At 40.6% G+C, this 20082-nt stretch overlaps 1 protein-coding gene across 1 annotated transcript in view; it reads right to left on the bottom strand.

The window, feature by feature from the left end:
- Positions 1-10267: 10267 nt before the first annotated feature.
- DUSP10 (dual specificity phosphatase 10) overlaps positions 10268-20082 on the bottom strand; it is a 40062-nt gene continuing 30247 nt past the window's right edge. Inside the window, exons 3-4 of the mRNA XM_043485709.1 lie at positions 15218-15589; positions 10268-11534 (exon numbers count right to left, since the gene is read on the bottom strand). Coding sequence (XP_043341644.1) covers positions 11269-11534; positions 15218-15589 — 638 coding nt within the window. The 3' untranslated portion in view covers positions 10268-11268. The remainder of the gene's footprint in view (positions 11535-15217; positions 15590-20082) is intronic.

Raw genomic sequence — 20082 nt, 5'->3', positions numbered from 1 at the left:
AGGCCTGGAGTGCTGCAGTCCATGGGGTCTCAAAGAGTCAGACATGACTGAGCAACCAAACTGAACTGTGCCCTGAAGAGTTATCTCCTTCTCCCCAAGGGAAAGGGCAAAATAACTTAGTGTTGTGGAATTAAGGTGTTTTTTTTCCGCCCTGAGACTTGCACTTTTCTGACTAGGGATTTTTCTGTGTGTGTTATCTTATTTAATCCTCACAACATGCCCAAAGTCCCAGACATTGAAATCCCAGTCTGATTCCAGAGTCTTCTGTTTCCATGGCATCCTGACCATCAAATACTGCTATTTCTTTAACAAGAAAACAGAACTATCAGAGAAAAGATCTGATTTCTTGTCTAAGATCGGTTACTAACTGTGTGATTTCGGGTTGCTTACAGACTTACCTGCTGGTCCTCAGTTTCCTCTTTTGTGTAATAGCAATAATGCCTGCCATTGCTAACTCTGCAAGATTGCTGTGAGGGTCTCCATAGTATGAGTGTGTAAAGGAAAATAACCTTTGATAATTTTAAAGCTATAAACATGTGAAGACCTGTTAGTGACGTTCATACAAAGTGTCTATAACTGATACCAGATCCTTCACTGAGTAGGGAAGAAAGGGTGGAACAAGGAGAATGGAACAGAGTCAAATATTCAGGCACAGAGGTAAAAGGGCATAAGAACCTGCCAGCACACTTGAAGGTCTGACTCTGCTACTTCATAGCTTCTCTGTCTGAACCAAGTCCGTCCAAACCTGATGTGATAATCTTTACTTTTCTGCATCCTGTCTTTGTGTTTACCCAAGACTCCGGAATTCATAGACTGTTTCTCACCCCCAAACACTTGCATCCATCCCTGGGGAGAAGATCCTTCCCTCTCCAAATATGTACAAAACCACCATCCCCAGCGCAGGCTGCAGGCTGACTGAGCTCAGGGCTATTCTGGGGCAGCCAGTTTGCACGCTGATAGGGGAGGATTAATGAGACAGTCTGCTCATCCATTGCAATTAGAAACAACACTGGAACTATTCTGGGGCTATTTCTATGCAGGGAACTTGAACTGCTCATCAGCCCTCCTCACTCAGAGACCTGTGGGTAATTAGGGCTGTGTTAAATATAGGAGAATCAGCCCAGAGCAGCCCCATCTGTGCTGGCGCCTTGGGTGCTGAGGATACACAGTGCCCTCAGCTAGCACTCCAAGAGCACTAAAAGAAGGATTTAGCAGCAACCTGGAGGATTTTGGTGTTGCTTAACTAAAGCTAAAAATGCCCTGGCCTTTTAGCCACACATGGGCTGTCAGAGACAATTCAGGAGTGAAGAACCACGTCAGCCCCAGTAATGCATCCTGACATTTATGGACCCTGAAGAGCCAAGCCCGCAGGTTTGCCACCAGACCATTAAAAGGAGCAGTTCGTCTTAGAACTGAGAGCGTGGAAGGAGTATTGCATAAGTCGATCAACCTTATATCTCAACACGACCAACTTGATGGACAGGGGTGAGCAAAGACGCATCTGTATCATTGCAACCACCTGATGCCAAACAGTTGTGTGGACACTGGGTCATTATGAAGTGATTTTCTGTCCTTGTGAAAAGATACTCTTAAGTCAGGAGCTAACGGCACTCTGGATTTGAAAATTCTTAGCAGCCATTAAGTAATTTTCCCATGCGATTGCCAAGGGGCTGATAAAGAACAGGTATTATTACCTCCATTTCTAAGATTTTATGGCCATCTTTATTTTCTAAAAGTTGAAGTATGGAGAGGAAAGTCAGGCCCAGCAGCAGGGCCCACAGTAGGTCCCAGAGAGGGCCACCTTGAACTCCTGTGGGCAAGTCATCAACGTGGGATGGTCCTCACTTCTGTTTTCATGCTTTGTTCTTTTTTCTCTTTAGCATCACTGATTCCCATTACTCTGTCTTCTAGCTGCTGATGCATCCTTCTGTATCATTTAGCCTACTTTTGATTCCTTCCAGAGTATTTTTAATGTCAGATATTATATTCTTCATCTCCATTTGGCTGTTCTTTTTATTTTCTAATTCTCTGTTAAAAACGTCTAATTTCTTGCTCTGTGCATCCATTTTACTCCCAAGATCTTTGATCATCTTTTTAGTCACTGCCCTGAACTCATCCTCATATATAGATTATCCGTTTCTACTTCACTTAGCTCTTCCTCTAGGATTTTAGTTTGTTCCTTTGTCGGAAACATGTTCCTTCTGAAGACTGTGCTTGTCCATGGGTGAGTGGTGCTGGGTCTTGAGCCCTTTGGTGAGATAGGCCATTAGACCTAAATCTCTTTAAACTATATAAGAGGAATCCTTAAGCATAGTATGTACTGTTTGTTGTTCCAGGACATTCCAGTTCATATTTGTCCTGAGGAGAAAACATATTTATCCCCTTATAAGAAAATAGTGGTAATGAGAAAAACAAAAAGCTGACTTAAGTGCACACTTCCTCTTTTGAGCTTCAGGTTTGTTCAATCATGAAATGATTCAGAAGGAAATAATTATAATTTAAACACAACTTACAAAGATTATACAATCATATATGTTTTTAGAGGGCTCAGTAGCCTCAACTTTATCCTGGCACCAAAGACAAGTGGCTTTTAGGGAATTCTCTTCAAGATAAAGGATAAGTTGTTACAGATAATCCTTCCTACTACTAAGGAAAGAGGCACAGTGTCTAATAGGTTTTCTTGAATTTTACCGAAAACATATATCCTCACTGGGCATGCTAATCCAATCTACCAAGTAACATGAAAGGTTATTAATTTAATTAGAAAGAAAGGAAGTGAAGTCGCTCAGTCGTGTCCAACTCTTTGCTACCCCATGGACTGTAGCCTGCCAGGCTCCTCCATCCATGAGGTTTTCCAGACAAGAATCCTGGAGTGGGTTGCCATTTCCTTCTCCAGAAGATCTTCTGACCCAGGGATCGAACCTGGGTCTCCCACACTGCAGGCAGACTCTTTACCATCTGATTCACCAGGGAGTAAGGTTCCTGATGTATTATAATTTACAGTAACAAATAAATATTTGGTCTTTGTTCCTGCTTTTGATATATAGAGTTCCTAAAACCCTTGGAATTTCCCACGGATGAGAGTGATACCGGTGCATTTTGTCACGCCAGTGAGATAACTTTTGGAAAGCACCTAAGGACGGGGGCTAGGCGCTAGGGAAACCAACCATGTAATTAAATATTTGGAACTTTCAGCCCCACCTTAGACCTCTGGAGAGGAGAAAGAGGCTGGAGATTTAGTTCAATCACTAATGATTTAATCAGTCGTGCCAACATAACAAAACCTCTGTAAAAACCCAAAAGGACAGGACTTGATGAGGTTCTGGGCTAGTGAACACATGGAGATTTGGGAAGAATGGTGTGCTCTAAGAAGGCATAAAAGCTCTGTGCCCTTTTCCTATATCTTGCCCTATGTATTTCTTCTACTTGGCCATTCCTAATAAACTGGTAATCTAGTAAGTCAAATGTTTCTCAGAGTCCTCTATGCCATCTAGCAAATTAAATCCAGGGAGGGTGTCATTGGAACTCACAATCTTCAGATGGTCATTCAGAAACACTGGTAATAACCTGGACTTGTGATTGATGTCTGGAGTGGGAGGGTATAGTCTTGTAGGACTAAATCCTTAACCTGTGGCACCTGGTGCTATCTCCAAATAGATAGTGTCAGAATCTAGTTGAATTGTAGGACACCCAACTGGTTTCCAATAATAACTTGGTATGGTGGGGAAAAAAACCCACACATTAGAACTGGGTGTAGAAGCTGAGCTCCAGAATAAGAGAAGTGTCTGCAATATTTCAAGACTGTTCTGAAAGCTGCTCTGATATCTATACCTAGTACATCCCATGGTGCTAGAAGGGTCGTTATTAGACAGGGATCGTGTACGAAGCCGTTAACCTGATAGGTGAATGATAGAGCAGCCATTTAGGATTTTGGAACAAAACTCTGACAGCTTCTTCAGGAAAATACTATTCTTTTTTTCAGTAACAGTTTGAAATTGAAAGCTTAATCATAGATCATTATTTTATAACACAACCTGGATTGTTCATGAAGAAATGTATTACTGACCCACTAAGTCTCTAAATTGGGCAAGAATAACATTATTTGATTGTCAAGTGGAACTGCACTATGTGAAATCAGATTCAAGTAAGTTAAATAAATAAGTGATCTATTCCTGCTGCATCACTTTCTTGTACTCACAGTTATGGCTTCATGGAGTGTTCTCTGTGACCAGTGGACTGAAAGAAAAATATTTGATCTTGATTGCAGAGTTTTGTATGATATCTCGATATCATCCTAAAACGAATGGCTACGTCACTACAGCCCCACTCAGTGGGCGGCCAAGGCTGAGAGTGGTGAAGGAAAAATTTCCCAGCGGGCAGAACTTCCAGCAGTGCACCTGGTTGTTCATTTTGCCTGAGAGTCAGAGATATGGATCTACATTGCTTCACAAGAAGTAGCTAATGGTTTAGATGGCTTCTCAGGGACTTAGAAGAAATACGATTGACAAATTGGAGACGGAAAATTCTGGGGAATAAGTCAATGGACAGAACTCTCTGAATGGGCATAAGACGTACCATGTGAGTGTTCAAAAAGCTCAACCTCAGCATAAAAAGATCTTAATAAGGGACAAGAAAATGTATTCTGTGAATCTCTGTCAAGTCTGGTTCTCCCAGTCACACCTGTCTTTAACCAGTGGCTCATGTACAAAGTAGCCATGATGGAAGAGATGGAGGTTATGCATGGGGTCAGTAACATGAATTTCCATTCACCATGGCTACTCTGACTACAGCCAACACTGAGCACCCAACTTACCCAAAGCAGAGACAAATACCAAGCCCTGGAAATGGAACCATTTCTAGGGTAATCAGACAGCTATATGCTGTAGGTTAATTACACTGGAACTCTCCTATCATGGAAGGAGAAGTGTTTTGTTCCCACTCTATAGAAACACACTCCTCAGATGGATTAGACTTCACTTGCAATACTTTTGCCAAAATTAGTATCTGTGGGCTTATAGAATTCTTAAATCTATTCACCATCATAGCATTCCACAATGCCTTGTTTCTGATGAAGGAACTTATTTTGCAGCACAGGAAGTGGGGTGACAGGCTCACACTTGTGGAATTTACTACTCTTGCTATGTTATCCGTCATTCTGAAGCAGTAAAATAGTGCTCTTGACATTTCAGTTATGGAGCTAGATGGATGGAAAACTTTTCAGGACTAGGGTAATGTCCTGCAAGATGCAGTAAATTCTCGAACATATATGTCAACAAATATATGTTGCTGTTTCTCCCTTATCCAAGATTCACAGGCCCAGAAAGAGCTGTAAATGAAAAAAATTCCTCTCACTGTTACTCCTGGTGATCTACTTGCAAAATTTGTTCTATCTACTCTGCACCTTTGTGCTCTACTGGTCCAGAAGTCTTAGTTTCCAAAGCACAGATGCACCTGCTAGGAGATCCTACAATGGCTCCATTATACTGGAAGTTGACGCTATCTGCTAATTTGGGCTCCTCATGCTAAAGAAGAAAACAGGCAAAGGATGGGGTTGCTGTATTTCTGGAATGACTTGTGACTACCAAGGGGTAACTGGATTACTATAGGACTATGGGAGTAGGAAGAACTAAATCTAGATGAAGGGACCTCTTGTACTCTCATGTCTTACAATAAAAGGACCCAATGCAGGTAGGACTGCCAAAGGTTCAGATCCATCAAAAATAAAGATTTAGGTTATCCCAACAGCCAGGAAACTGTGAGCAGGTGAGATGCTTGTTGAGGACAAAGGGTAAATAGAATGGGTAGTAAAAGAAGGAAGTTATAATTATCACCTATGACTACATGATCACTTGTAGAAATTAGGACAGTAAGAGTTATAAACATTTCTTACTTTGGTATAAATATATTTGATTTATATTAATCAATTCTTTTTTTCTCCTATAGCTATTGTACCATCTAATATTAAATGTGGTTATTCTTTGTAGTAGTCTCTTTGGGCTGTAATAACAAAGTCCCCAAAACTGAGTAACTAAAAGTAATAGAAATGTATTACCTTATAGTCTGGAGGCTTGAAGTCCAAAATCAAGGTGTTAGCAGGGTTGGTTCTTTTGGAGACTCTGAGAATATGTTTCATGTCTCTCTCCTAGCTTCTGGTGATATCCAGTAATTTTTGGTGCTCCTTAACTCTTAGATGAATCACTCCAGTCTCCACCTCCCTAGTTATATGGCATTGGTTCCTCTGTGTGTGTCCAAATCACCCTTTTATAAGAGGGATTTGTCCAATTATACCAGTAATTGTATTAGCTCCCATCCTAATCCAATATGACCTTTTAAAACCTTGATTACATCTGCAACTATGCTATTTTCAAATAAGATCACATTTACAAGGTCTGAAATTAAAACTTCAAAAACATCTTTTTGGCAAACACAATTCAATCTACAATATCCTTATATCTCAGCATTTAAATTACATAATTTCAAAGAGAGAGCAGATCTCAAGTACAAGAGAAATGATTGCCCCCAAATGAATAAAGTAACACATGAGACTATGCACTCTCATTTTGAGAGAGGATTAGTATCTCTTCAACTGTGGAAGTGATAGCTGCATCTTCTTAGGTGGAAACATCACTTTCTTATGTCTTTGTTTGGAAGTTTTATATATATATATATATATGGTTAAGAGAAGTGTAAATGGATAGCAAGTTGGCAAATGATAGACTCTGGCAGTTTTGTGCGAGGTCAACTTAGCTGAATCTGAAATTGCATTTCCCAGAAATCCTTTCTCTATTTCACACTGGGATAAGGTTCACCTTAAAAGAAATCTGCATGAGATTGTAACACACAAGAAGCAGCAGCCATTATACTATGAAGAGTACACCAATGACTATTGCAATCTATGCACATTTTCACCTACCTGGAAACTCACCTTAGCTTAGGGCCATAACTGTGACTGCAGCTCTTAAAGCTATTTCCAGATCTCCTCCTTTGCTTCATAAGTCCTGCACGAGGTACATGGTCAGCAACATGGGAAAGGATACTTCTGGGTACTGGATACTTCTAAGCCACCCACATCATGGAAGTTGGTAAAAGGTAAATGTGGGCACTATGTTTTTCCACATAATTACAGTTCTTCCTTGTTCTCCTTTACTTTATGGCCACCTTTTCTCCCTGTTAGCTCTGTTGATCCACAGAGACATGGATCATCATCATCAAGCATGGAGGCAATACACTCGCATTGACTTCTTCACTATAGCACACAGTTGTCTAACCCTGTGTATCTTCCAGCAAACACTGGCAAAGTTTGTCACAAAGGAGGAAATCAGGAACAATGGAAAGCACTGGCATTCATAGTCTACAATCTCCATAAAGTCAGAAAATCTTCTACAGATAGGTTTTGGACAGTTATTTCTAAATACCTTCTTATTGCCTTTCTGGATCCTTACTCGTCATTTTTGATGCTCTCTTCCACACATCCATATATTATGACTGTCTCCAATGAGAGCTTAAAAACAAATATCAACCCATATCTCTGGAGATTGGATGTTACAATGCTTGGGGAATAAAATATAATGTGTTGTAGCTTATTTATAAGAGCCTACTCACAGTCAGGGTGACACCCATTATTTCTTGATTTCTATTCAGTTTTACTTGCCAAATTTCTCACCTTCCAGAAGATCTAGTTAGAGCAATTTACAAGCATTCTATCTTATTCAACTTCTGAAGTGTGATTTAGTTTTCCTAGTTCTTTTTGTTTGTTTTACTATAAACTCCCATTTTCTCCTGTTGCCCGTATGTTATCACCTTTCAGAGGGTTGTCTTTTCTCATTTACTATCAACATGTGGTTTGGGAGACATGTGCATTTCCTCTTTCATATCTTCCCTTGTACATGTCCTCCTTTTGTCAGCTCCCCTGCCACATGTCCTGCCTTACATGTCCTTTTCCAAAAGTTGCTAGCACGAGCTCCTCCATGAAATGTGAACTCTACTTCTGGGTTAATATTCCTTGATTAAAAACATATTAACTGTGGGTGGGGGGAAGTGCTTATAGAGGAGCTGAAGCTACTATTCTATTTAATGTAAAGTAACAATGCCTGTGTTTTTCTTTTATTTGATTAGATACATTACAGATTCATTCTATTGTTAAATTAATCCAACATGAAACAATTCTTGCTGGACTCAGAGAATAATATGTTCATCAGCTATTCAGAGACCCTGCTTCTCAGGAAGACAACAGTGAATTTCCGGCTCAGTCCCAAAGCTCTGAGACAAGTGAGGCTCAGAACCTGTAACAGAGCAGAACCCTATGGGACCTTCTCAGGGCAAACTCCTCCCTCATATCCTTGGCTTAGATCCTTTTTGAAGTGCCTAGATGACAGTATTGATGCACATTTCCTGAGTTGTTTCACAGATGCTAAAACCACCATCAAAGAGAAGAAATTAACTACTTGATGGCCATGAGCACACAACCCCCAGACCTACTGGCACCTAAGCAATGATAATGTTAAGCTCTGTAACGCTGCACTGTTACCTCACCATCAGCCGATCAGCACAAGCTGATCACATACCTCGGGACTCCAGTTCCTTACCTTGTCCTTAAAAATGCTTTGCTGAAACCCATCTAGCAGTTTGGATGTTTTAAGTACCAGCTGCCCTAACTCCTTGCTTGACATCTTGCAATAAACACTGCACTTTCCTTCACCACAACCTGGTGTCAACAGACTGCCTTTACAACTGGAAGGTGAGCAAACCAAAGTCTGACTCAGTAACAAAACCTGGGGAATCTGGTTTCTAGTGCAATGGCTTGGTTAATCCATGTAAATTTCACTAAGTGGTTAACATTCCTCATGAAGAAACAGAGGCTAAGTGATTCAAAACAGATTAGTAGAAAGAAGATGAGTTTCTCAGAATTCTTGGTATGCTCATTGGCAGAATTCCTATCTGCCCCAGGACAATCTTGCTCTCAAAACCATAATGTTATAAAGTTCAAAAATCATAAATTATTTCCATATAGCTCAAGAAACTATAGCAATTCTTATTTTGTTAAAAAGGAAAAAAAAAGGGAATAAAACTCACACTATCAGAACTTTAATATTTGGACTTAGAATAAAGAAAAATAAATATATAGTAAATCATTATATATTTTAAATCCCTAATTACACATCAATCCCACTCCTTAAATATGTTCTAGCACCAAGAAAATTGTTAGATTGAAGAGTAGAAAGCACCATAAGAAAAATTTGATTTTCACCTTAATGCTTTGTAATAAACCAAACTAAGTCAAGACAACCTTCAGTTAATTCTTGTTAAATTCAGTCTCTACTTTTCTAATCAAACAAAAAGTTAATCACTTCTAATAGAAAAGCTATTTTTAAAATGTCAAAAATACTTCATTATAACACTGGTCAGAAAATGTTCACAAGGATATTATGTCCAAATGTACTCATATAGAATTGGAAATTTCAAAATCATTCTTTTTTACTCACCTTGGGCAAATTTTAATTTGCTGTGAATCCTCCCTATGGCCAATTCCCTGGATGCTTCTATTTTAATAAAACATGGAAAACATTTGATTTGTGTTCTTCCCCTACACCCTCCCTACTCCTCTGTGGACTGGGAACCCATGGAATACCAACTATGTATTAACCAAGTGTGTTGGGGAAGCTGTACTTATGAAGTTGAATTCAGTTTGCTGGCAGAAAAGTAGGAGACAGCGGTGTGTTGCAGTATGTACCAGGTCTTCCCTGGTGGCTCAGATGGTAAAGAATCTGCCTGCAATGCTTCATGATTAATGTTCCCAAAGATGCCAAGTGGGTAAATGACAATGGAAGGGGGATATCAAGACCCCTACAATATTGATATTGTAGGGGTCACAGATATTGATCAAAGCGCCACTGGGGAGGATCAGAGAATTCTAACCCATCAATCTGGCTGTGACCTGGTCACCAAGACATCACACCAAGGTGTGGTGTAAAACCTCACACCTTTCTCAAGGAGATTACCTGAGGTTTCCCCTTTGCAAGAGGAATTACACTGGCAGAAGTGGATGGCAGGACTACGACCATAGAGGGGACCGTGACCCGGCAGACTAGAGCTTTTTCACTTCCTTGCTAATTCTCCCTGCTTCACACTGAGGCCAGAGAATATTTCCTCTCCCTCATCTTTCTATCCCTGTATCAAAAATTTGTGTTTACTTTCAGTTACGTTACATGGACAGCTTACAAGAGGTAAGAGATACTTGAATTGAGGAAAAGAAGAGGAAAAAGACACATTTCCAAATGATTTTCATTTATATAATGAAAATAAAATTTTTACACAATCAACAGAAACACACCAAGTTTTTTTGCGAAAAATATTTTTAAATAAATTTTTGTCTTTTTTTTTTTTTTACATTCTGATATACATATGTAACAAGGTTTATGGCACTATAACCAGAATCAAATCAAAGAAAAAAAAAAAGGAAAAAGGTGGGAAAGAAAGTAACTGGTTTTGTTTAATTCCTTTCTATCTCCAAGCTGGCAACTTTTCACTATTTGTCTATTTTTAAGCTGCCAACTCTAACTCATTTGCACACTCAAAACACCATATTATTGCACGAGGAGCCAGTGAAGGCATATGGTATAATGGTCAGTTCCTTGCTATTTGAAAAAAAAAAAAATCTCTTAAACACAGAGAGGGAAGAAAAATAATCCAGAGTATGAAACACACAAAATCAACAGTATCCTTTGTTTCTTTAAAGAATGTGAAGGGTTCTTAGACCACTTAAGCTGCCCTGGTCTTCTCTTTGCACCAGTGAGCACAGCAGGGCTTGGTTTGGTTGGGTTTTTGTTTTCTGTAAGGACAGGTCAGGCAGATCCTAGGTCTTCATGATTCAATGTCTTTTCTACTTACTTTGGGTTCTTTTTAATTGGTTTAAAGTGTAGTATCTTCGGTCTATGAACCTGCACAGACTAGTTAATCGTAAACTCTACAAATAGCTTAAAAGGAAAAGGGGAAGAAACAGGTTTTATGATATTTTTATTGTTGGCTTAAAAAAATTATTTCTTTAGACTCCCTGCTTTGTCAGTTGGTGGGAAGTAAATCTCAATGGCATCAAAAGTTAAATTCTTCTCACACTGGTTAAAAATAAAGTTTTTAAACAAGTTTGCTTCCATTCACAAACTTTACCCCCATCTAAAAAAAAAAAAAAGAGAAAAAAGAAAAGAAAGAATCCATACTCCTTCCTCTTCATCTCCTAATGGAGAACAGTCATCCTTTCCAGCCAGACTATGGTCACACAACTGTCTCCACACCCATCAGCTTTGGTGTAAGGATTCGCGGTGTCACACCGTTGTTCAGGTCTTCCTCAAACTCCAGCAACTGCCCCATGAAGTTAAGGTTTGGGGAAATAATTGGTCGTTTGCCTTTGACAAATTTATAAGCATCAGTCATGGTCATCCGCGTGTGCTTCATCAAGTAAGCAATGACGATGGTGGCAGAGCGGGACACCCCCGCCTGACAGTGGATGAGCAGCCCCTTCCCACACTGGTGAGCTTCCTCTGGAATGAGGGAGAAAAGCAAGAGGTGCCGGGGAGGGGAAAGAGAGATGGAGGGAGAGAGGTTAGCGTTTATCTAGACTTGATGACGCCATATTTTGTAGAGAAAGACGACATTAAAATGGTTTGGAAACTAAGTATAATCTCCTATTTGTGTCTGTTTATGTCACAACCTCCAGAACTGGCTAAAAGCCACATTAGCTTGAATAAGAACCTACATTTCTACATTTAGACAGAAGATTAGGTGAAAGAGTCATTCACCCTAATAGTGGACTTCACAGGTGATGGTGGTCAACTGAGGAAGGAGCCATGACATCATCAGCCTAAATGTTAAATAAGTCACTGGTTAAGTAGACCCTTCTGATTAAGGATGCTAATTCCCATCGTCACACTGTGTCACTTATCGAAACTAGTATTATTAACAATGTCCCTCCCACCTGTGATAGAGAAAAAGAACTTCTTTTTTTATATTGTAGAACTGCTCTGTACAGGAACTAGTATTAAATAGATAAAGAGTTTCAGTCTTAGGAAATGCTGAAGGAGGCTAAAGGAACAAAACTAGAAAGTTACTGTGTTCAGCATCTCACCAAAAAGCCCTACTGTTGCAAAACTAAAGACTTGCAGTACTCAGGCACAGGGTGTGACCTCCATCTGAACTGTCCAATCCCCACACATCCGTGCATGTTGTTCTAACATGGCAATGACATGGAAGACGGAGGAATTTCAGTGATGGCTCAGAATCCAGGGCAATTGAAAAAGATAATACTTTAAAGGTTTTCAGATATATTAAAAACCCAGGAGAACAGCTTGTGGGCACTGTCTGAATGAATTCTTAGTGATACTTCTAAACTATTGGCTTGGCCAAAAAGTTCATTTGGGTTCTTGGAGAGTACGAAGACCCGAGTGAACTTTTTGGCCAACCCGATAAAAGTCATCCCAAAGAGAGTATCCCTGAAAAATATACCAATTAGAAGACTAGGAAAAGAGTATGTAAAGGAGAGCCACATTTTAACATGAACTACTTCTACTGGTTACTCACTCATAGCTCAATAAAACAAACATCGTGCAAATTTTCATCTTAAAAATTCAGAGATTTGACTTACTTCTCATAGATAACAGTATTTTACAAAAGCATCTCCTGTTTTCAATTTCTTTTTTTTAGCACACACTATTTAATGGCCTCCACCCCAAGAGTGGGAAGCATGGGGATTAAGAAGATGAGCCACAAAGGGCTAGGTCTGGCCATGGTTCCACCTTGCAGAGGAACTTGCATGAATCCTGTAACTCCTCAGAGGCTCAATCCTCCGATCTGAATAATGGGAGTAATACTAACCAGGCACAGGCAAATACAGGAATAATATTAGCCGACACAGCAATAACCAACTGTCATAGTTAAATCCTAAACCTAGACTCCGCTTAGTTTACATCAGCCTCTCTGTGAATGCTATTATGTTTCTAAAACAGGGTGTGTTTTTCTTAAAGCAAGACTGTAAGATTTCAGTTTACCCAATGATATAACAATGAAAATTTAAAAATTGTGCCTGTTCAGGGTGTGATGTGGACCTGTTTCCAGGCTTTAATGCTATTTATTTTTTTTGTTTGTTTTGTTTTCTTTCTAAAAAACCAGGTGAGCCTGAATAATTTATAAGGAATGTGGGTGCTTTGATCGAAATCCTCTTAGACCCTAAGCACATCTGATGCTACTCATTAAACAGAAAACAATTTCCTAACTTCCCTCAACTGGAACTAAGACAAAAAATTGCACTCATGACATCATATGTCAACCAGGAAGTTCCTCATCTACTTGGATGCAAACTTTTCTCCCTTGGGACTCAAAGTTTGATTCAGATATCATTAATAGAGAATTTAAGGTATCTTTGCATCCACAAGCATTATGCATTAGAACTATTGTAACATTTGACTTACAGAAAAATCCAAACAAATTTTTGGCCAACCCAATAATAGAGCCTTGTAAACACTGCCCGAGCATCTAGCCCCAGTGTCTGGCCTTGGAGTCAAGAGCATTAGGCTCTGGTCCCTTCTCTAACACTAAAGTTCCTACAATCTAGGAGAAGTCACTTTACTTGTCTGAGTTTAGTGACCACTCGGAATTTCCTTCCAGATTGAACATTTCATAGCCCTGCAAAACCAGGCAAGATTAGCAAGAAAATGCCTGGGCCAAGTGACCAGAGCTGCCAACTCTACAGCAAATCTACCTCCTTCAATGGCTGATAAATCCAAGTTGGTTTTTTTTTTTTTTTCCTGACAAAGGAGCACTGAACATGAGTGCATTCTTCCTGAGACAGAGGCCAGTAACAACCTGCTACAATATTTAGGAAAAGGACTGGGTCACTCTTTTGTATAAGAAAGACTGGAGTCACTTGAGAAAAAAAAAATTGTTGAGTACCAGGTCCTCTCCAAATGATCATTTAAGCCTTGCAACAGTTTGAGGCTTAGAAGCAGCAAAAGTTAAAGTTGAGGATTAGGGTTAGGCTGGTCGTTGCTTCCTTCTGGAGATTAAAGCCTGCTGCTACTAGAACTTTCTCTCCTTGAGAACTACATGGGCTATACTATTTGGTCTTTTCTACTTAATGAGCCTGGGTGAACTAAGGAAATCTAGCATCATCTCATGAGCACTCAACTTCACACCCTTTGGCTACACAACCTTTAGGAATGGAGAGACAAAGCAAACTGAAGGGGAATACTACTCCCCACTCCCCCCGCCACCTTTGCACTGATGTGATACATAAAGATGTTCACTATAGCACTGTGTTTCTGAAAAATATCCTTCAGAAACACTCCTTCAGCAAATGCTACCTTGATCTCAAGCAATGGCAATTGACTCAAGGTAAGGGAGACACAGATGAGCTTAGAAGCCCGTGTCATATTTACAATACAGCCAGCACTCAGAACCTGCAGGGCATTGGTTCCTGGATCCCTCTACTCCCATGGATAAAATCCATGGATGTTCAAGTCCCTTTATATAAAATGGCACAGTACAATCAGCCCTCTATATCCAGAAATTCCATCAGTGGCTGGCTGAATCTGCAGAGGTGGAACCTGTGGATACAGTGCTCTGCTGTGCTTAGTCGCCCAGTCGTGAACAACTCTGCGACTCCATGGATTGCAGCCCGCCAGGCTCCCTGCCCATGGGGATTCTCCAGGCAAGACTGGAGTAGGTTGCCATGCCCTCCTCCAGGGGATCTTCCCAACCCAGGTCTCCTGCATTGCAGATGGATCCTTTACTGTCTGAGACACAGGGAAGCTCACCAGAGGGCAGGCTATATTTTACTCCCTACAAAATGCCAAGGAATCTCAGTAGACCATATACCCCTGCACCTGCTTTGACCACCAACTTCTTCCTTTCTACCAACTCTTTTGAGATGATGTCATAGGACATCTCGATGCTAACCCCTGCCACTTTTTCACTAAGAACTGGAGAGATGAGGAGGTCTCACTGAATGGATTCCCAACCCAGTTGAATGACTGTACTTTGATAACCATGGCTCCAAAACACTTGCTGGGTTATGACGTAGGAGAATACTCTGCACCAGGTGGTGGAGCCCAAAAACACTTCCGCGTAGCTTTTCTGCAGCTCAGGCAGAAATCTTGGACCTGCTATCAAAGCAAAAAGCTGGAGGGAAAAGGAAGGTGGAAGATGAGAGTTCCCCGTGGGAGATAGTTACCGATGAACTCAAAAGCCTCTTCAAAGTACTGCCGCAGGTTCTGCTTGTTGCTGTCGGTGGCCGGCAGCCGCTTGTAGTTGAACAGGCCTTTCTCGTAGTGGTAGAGGGGCAGGTGGGTGGTGACGTTGATGACGTAGCCGATGTTCAGCCGCTGCATCGTGTCCAGGTCCTGAGCGTCCTGCTCGTTGCCAAGGAACAGGAAGGGCAAGATGGGCGTCAGCTCGGCGTTCTCGATGTCGGGGGTGCTGGGGATGGACTGAGGTAGCATGCTCGAGGCCGCAGACGCGCCGCCCCCCACCTCCCGGCACTCTTGGAGCTGGAGGGAGTTGTCACAGAGGTTTTCATGGTTCTGCTTAAAACTGCTAAGTCCACCTGGAACACAAACACAGGAAGTGAGAATGACTCCCCCCTCGAACTTCAGAGCTGGCGGAAGAATGAATGTGTGTAGTTGCTTATTGTATTTTTTTTAGAAAGAAAATCAAAACACAAATGAAAGTCGGTTGGGAGACCCAGGGCAAATTTCGGAGGCTGCATGCAATAGTTTGGGTTTATGCCTTTTATCCAAACTGGGGCATGTTCCCCTGGAAAGAGTTCCACGAAGCATCAGGCAATTTCATTAGCCGCACATTTGATCTGCCCCTAAGAGTCATATGCTCAGTGGCCTATATACAGCCTTGCACTTTAGGAGCCCAGGAAGGCACAGATGACTTCCTCGGGTGTAGAATTTCTGCCAGTAACTAACTGGGCAGTGGAGGTGTGTGACTTGCACCCTTTGTAAGCTCACCTCACCCAGAAGGCCAAGTTTGCTCCCAAACAAGAGAGTGGTTACAAGCAAGGACCTTAGAAGAACCCAGATTATCTTGGTTATAATCCCAGTTCCACCACTTCCTGGGTCTGTGATCTGGATAAGTTAATTTCTCTCTCTCAGCCTCAAATTCCCCATCTGTAAAATGAGGGTAATGACATATACCTCTTAGTGTTATTAGGAATCTGGTATACAGGGATCCGGAGAAGGCAATGGCACCCTACCCCAGTACTCTTGCCTGGAAAATCCCATGGACAGAGGAGCCTGGTAGGCTGCAGTCCATTAGGTCACTAAGAGTCGGACAGGACTGACTTCACTTTCACTTTCATGCATTGGAGAAGAAAATGGCAACCCACTCCAGTGTTCTTGCCTGGCGAATCCCAGGGACCAGGGAGCCTGGTGGGCTGCCGTCTATGGGGTCGCACAGGGTTGGACACGACTGAAGCGACTAGCAGCAGCAGCAGCATACAGAGATCCATACAAAGTATGCAGACCTCCCCCTCATCAAATGCAGTATCATTTATGGGAATATATATCTTAAGGAAATCTTCTGCCCAAAGATATCCAGCTAGATGCATAAAGATGTTCACTACAGCAGTATCTGTTTTCTAGAAAGGCCAAGTCAAAAACAAAAACATTTTTGAAAAGAGAAAAGTTGTCAGTCACCCAGGTACAATACTATGTAGCCATTCAAAGTTGTGAAAGGCATATGAAAATAAAAACTATGTTTCTATTTAATATTAAATGAAAAAAGTTGATTCAAAAATGCTCACCATCCACATGATCAAAAGCTAAAGAACCAAGCAAAAAAGAGCACTCATTTAAATTAGGAAATGTATGGATTATAGTCTGTTGTTTAAACTTTTTCTTTAATATTTGGTAGATGTGTTTGTGGGTAAGCCCAAAGGATTATTATGAACGTCAAGTTACACAATGTGCATGTAAGGGCTATGAAATCAGAGTTGACAGTATTACCTACTCAGCGAGCTCTAATTCTTATCAATCAGATACACTCTGGCCTTCCCTTTGAACACAGGCAGAAGCTGGAGATCTCCTAGAAGCTGAAAGTCATCAGAACACAACATTTACCACTCCCCCTGTCCTCCAGACAGATGCCTTACTTCTCTCTTGATAGTTTGAGGAGATAAGAGAGGAAACATAAGTGTGAACAGGATATGGTTGTGTTAAAATAAATACAGGAAGTCGAACTGTTCACCAGTTTCTGAATCTATGTCCTGCTCCATTTCAAGTCTCATCTCTGCCAGCCACACCAGGAAGCTCCAGGCTGTAATCCAGACCAAGACTCAGTGCTGTTCACAGCCAATGGCACACAAGTTGTAAAAACCCGGGAAATCATTATTTTCATTAAGATGCAGCCATGACTCAAAGGTGATTTGAAAGGAGTAGTATCATGACCATCTGTGTCTAAACATATTTGAAAAGAAAAACAAGAGCTATAGATTCATTTTAATTAATTTCTAGAATTAAATTCTGCCTTTACATTTATTAGTTTACTCTGCTATGAAATAATGATTAAAGTAAAAAGTTTATCTGGATCCAAAGGGATCATTTTTCAAGCAGATGGAAGAAATGGAGATTACCAGAAAAAACTTCATTAGTGAAATATCTAAACAAGAATTTGAAATTACCCACCATCACCAACACAAGCTCCATGAAAGAGACTGAAGAGTTATTTAGAAGTCTGCTCAGCTCTGGCTCCATAAAATCCTAGCAAACAGTTCCACACCAGTTCTGTGATGGGAACCTAGTTCACTTTTTTTTCCTTAAGAAAAAGACAGTTGTTACAGTTTTCCATATAAGATGAGAGGACAGAACAACAAAACAAACTCAAAAGAAGCCTTTAGGGGGTAGGTGGAGGAGGGGGGGAGGCTTCTCTGTGTTCTTATTTCGGGTACTCAAGCTGTAATTTGTCTTAAAAGCAGCTAGTTTGGAAAAAAAAAACAACTGCACACCAGAAAACCACACACACAGAAAAAAAGCAGCATAGAGCTTTTTAAAATTCTGTCTCTACACCTCCTTCCCCAATGACATCAGCTGGAGACTCCCCACCTGCCCAGTTGCCATAGCAGTTACACAAAGACATACAATGACATCAGTTGGCATGATATCAGCTCTTTGAGTGCAAACAATACAAGAAGAACTACTTTGTTTAAGGCCTTTGGTGCAACTGTGTTCTGGGGAGCCAATGACGTAATGCTAACAGGTGGCATGAGCCTTCCATTTGCCTAATGGGGGGAGAAAACCCATAGGGGAGGGGAAGAGAGGGAATTGGAGACAGACAGACACAAAATGCTCCGGATCCCAGGGGGTGCTCACGTGCGAAATTATGTGTATGTTTAAGCCATGTGGGAACTCTGTTCATCGAATCTTTGGAGGCAGAGTGGATAGAAAAGGAAATATTCTAATTCACACATATTAACTAGACAAGGAAACGCTCATTGAGGGATATGAACAAACAGTCTGTTCAACTGCCAGTCTGCTGACCAATGTCAGCATCAGTTCTCCCTAAGGGTCATGCACATAAAGATACTGCAGTTAAAGAACTCTGAGGATGGTGCTTACAGCAAAATGAACCAGCAGAATCTTATAGTAGTGGCTTTGAGAGAGAGGTCTGTAGGGAGGACTGTTTTCTTCCCTTAGGGGTTTGGAAGTGAAGGGAAGGAGGAGGGCTCATGTGGTTCTCTCTTCCAATGACTTTCCCTCCTCCCTACCTTACCACATCCCATAGAAGCTGAACAGACTGGTCACTTCATGAGGAGCTTTGATTATCTTGTATTTGTTAGGACAACACAGGAACATTACAAGATGACAGAGGCAATGTAGCATGGTGGTTAAGAGAAGGGTAAGAGGCAGTCAGATACAGATTGCAACTGTGACTCTGTCTCATGAGAGTTGTAAGACCTGGTACAAATCTCTTTTCCTCATTAAGCCTCAGTTTACTGATCTGTGAAGTGGGCATAATATCACCTACCCAAAGAATCATGGTATAGGATACCTATGTAAACATATGATCAGGCATTTGATAAATAATATTTCATTACTACAGTGTCATCATTGCTGCTGCCCTCACCTTCAGCAGATCTGCTGACTCTGAAGTTTGTGAGAACCCTCAACGCAGTGCAGTGATTCTGAGGCCAGACTGCTCAGCCTGAATCCCAGCACTGCCAAACACTGGCAATGAGACCTTGTACAAGGTCCTTACCTCTCGGCCTCTCCGTTTCCCCACAGATGAAACAGGGTCACCTACCTTATCGACAGTCTTGAGAATTAAACTGATTTATAAGAATAAAGTATTTTGAAACAATATATAGCACATATTAAGCACCTTTTTCATTACTTTGGGAAACTACCACTTTAAAGACCTAAAAAAAAATTCTAAGACAGATACCATGTGATATCACTTATATGTGGAATATAAAACACGACAGAAATGAATCTATCTATGAAACAGAATCATGGATAAAGAACATACTGGTGGTTGCCAAAGGGGAGGAATTTGGGGGAGGGGTGGAGTGTGAGGTTGGGGTTAGCAGATATAAACTTTTATATATAGAATGGATAAACAACAAAGTCCTACTGTATAGCATAGAGGACTATATTCAATACCCTATGATAAACCACAGTGGAAAAGAAAATTTTAAAAAAGAATGTGTATATAGGTGTAACTGAATCACTTTGCTATACACCAGGAATTAATACAACATTGTAAATCAACTATACTTTCATAAAAAAAAGAAAACTAGATATCTCAAAAAAATTTCTAAAGAAGCCAGAAAAGGAGGAAAAATAAAGTACAAACTGAATTAATAAAAGAGCTTCAAGATATGAGGTTATAACCCAGAAAAAAATTGTGCTTAATATAAAGACTCTAAATGATAGATAAGCTAATGTTCGAGAGCTTTTATTTTAAAAGTTTATTGAAGAAGAACTAGGAACCAAGGTATCTGAGCAATTTTATAGTTTAAATAATATACTTTTATTATAAAGAAAGCAACAGCATCCTGTCTTTCCTAAACAAAGCATCTGATTTCATTTTCTT

This window comes from Cervus canadensis, chromosome 13, assembly GCF_019320065.1.
Source record: "Cervus canadensis isolate Bull #8, Minnesota chromosome 13, ASM1932006v1, whole genome shotgun sequence".
Taxonomy (NCBI): domain Eukaryota; kingdom Metazoa; phylum Chordata; class Mammalia; order Artiodactyla; family Cervidae; genus Cervus; species Cervus canadensis.
Note: the sequence above shows the minus strand (reverse complement) of the source record. Positions and strands in the feature narration are given on the sequence as shown.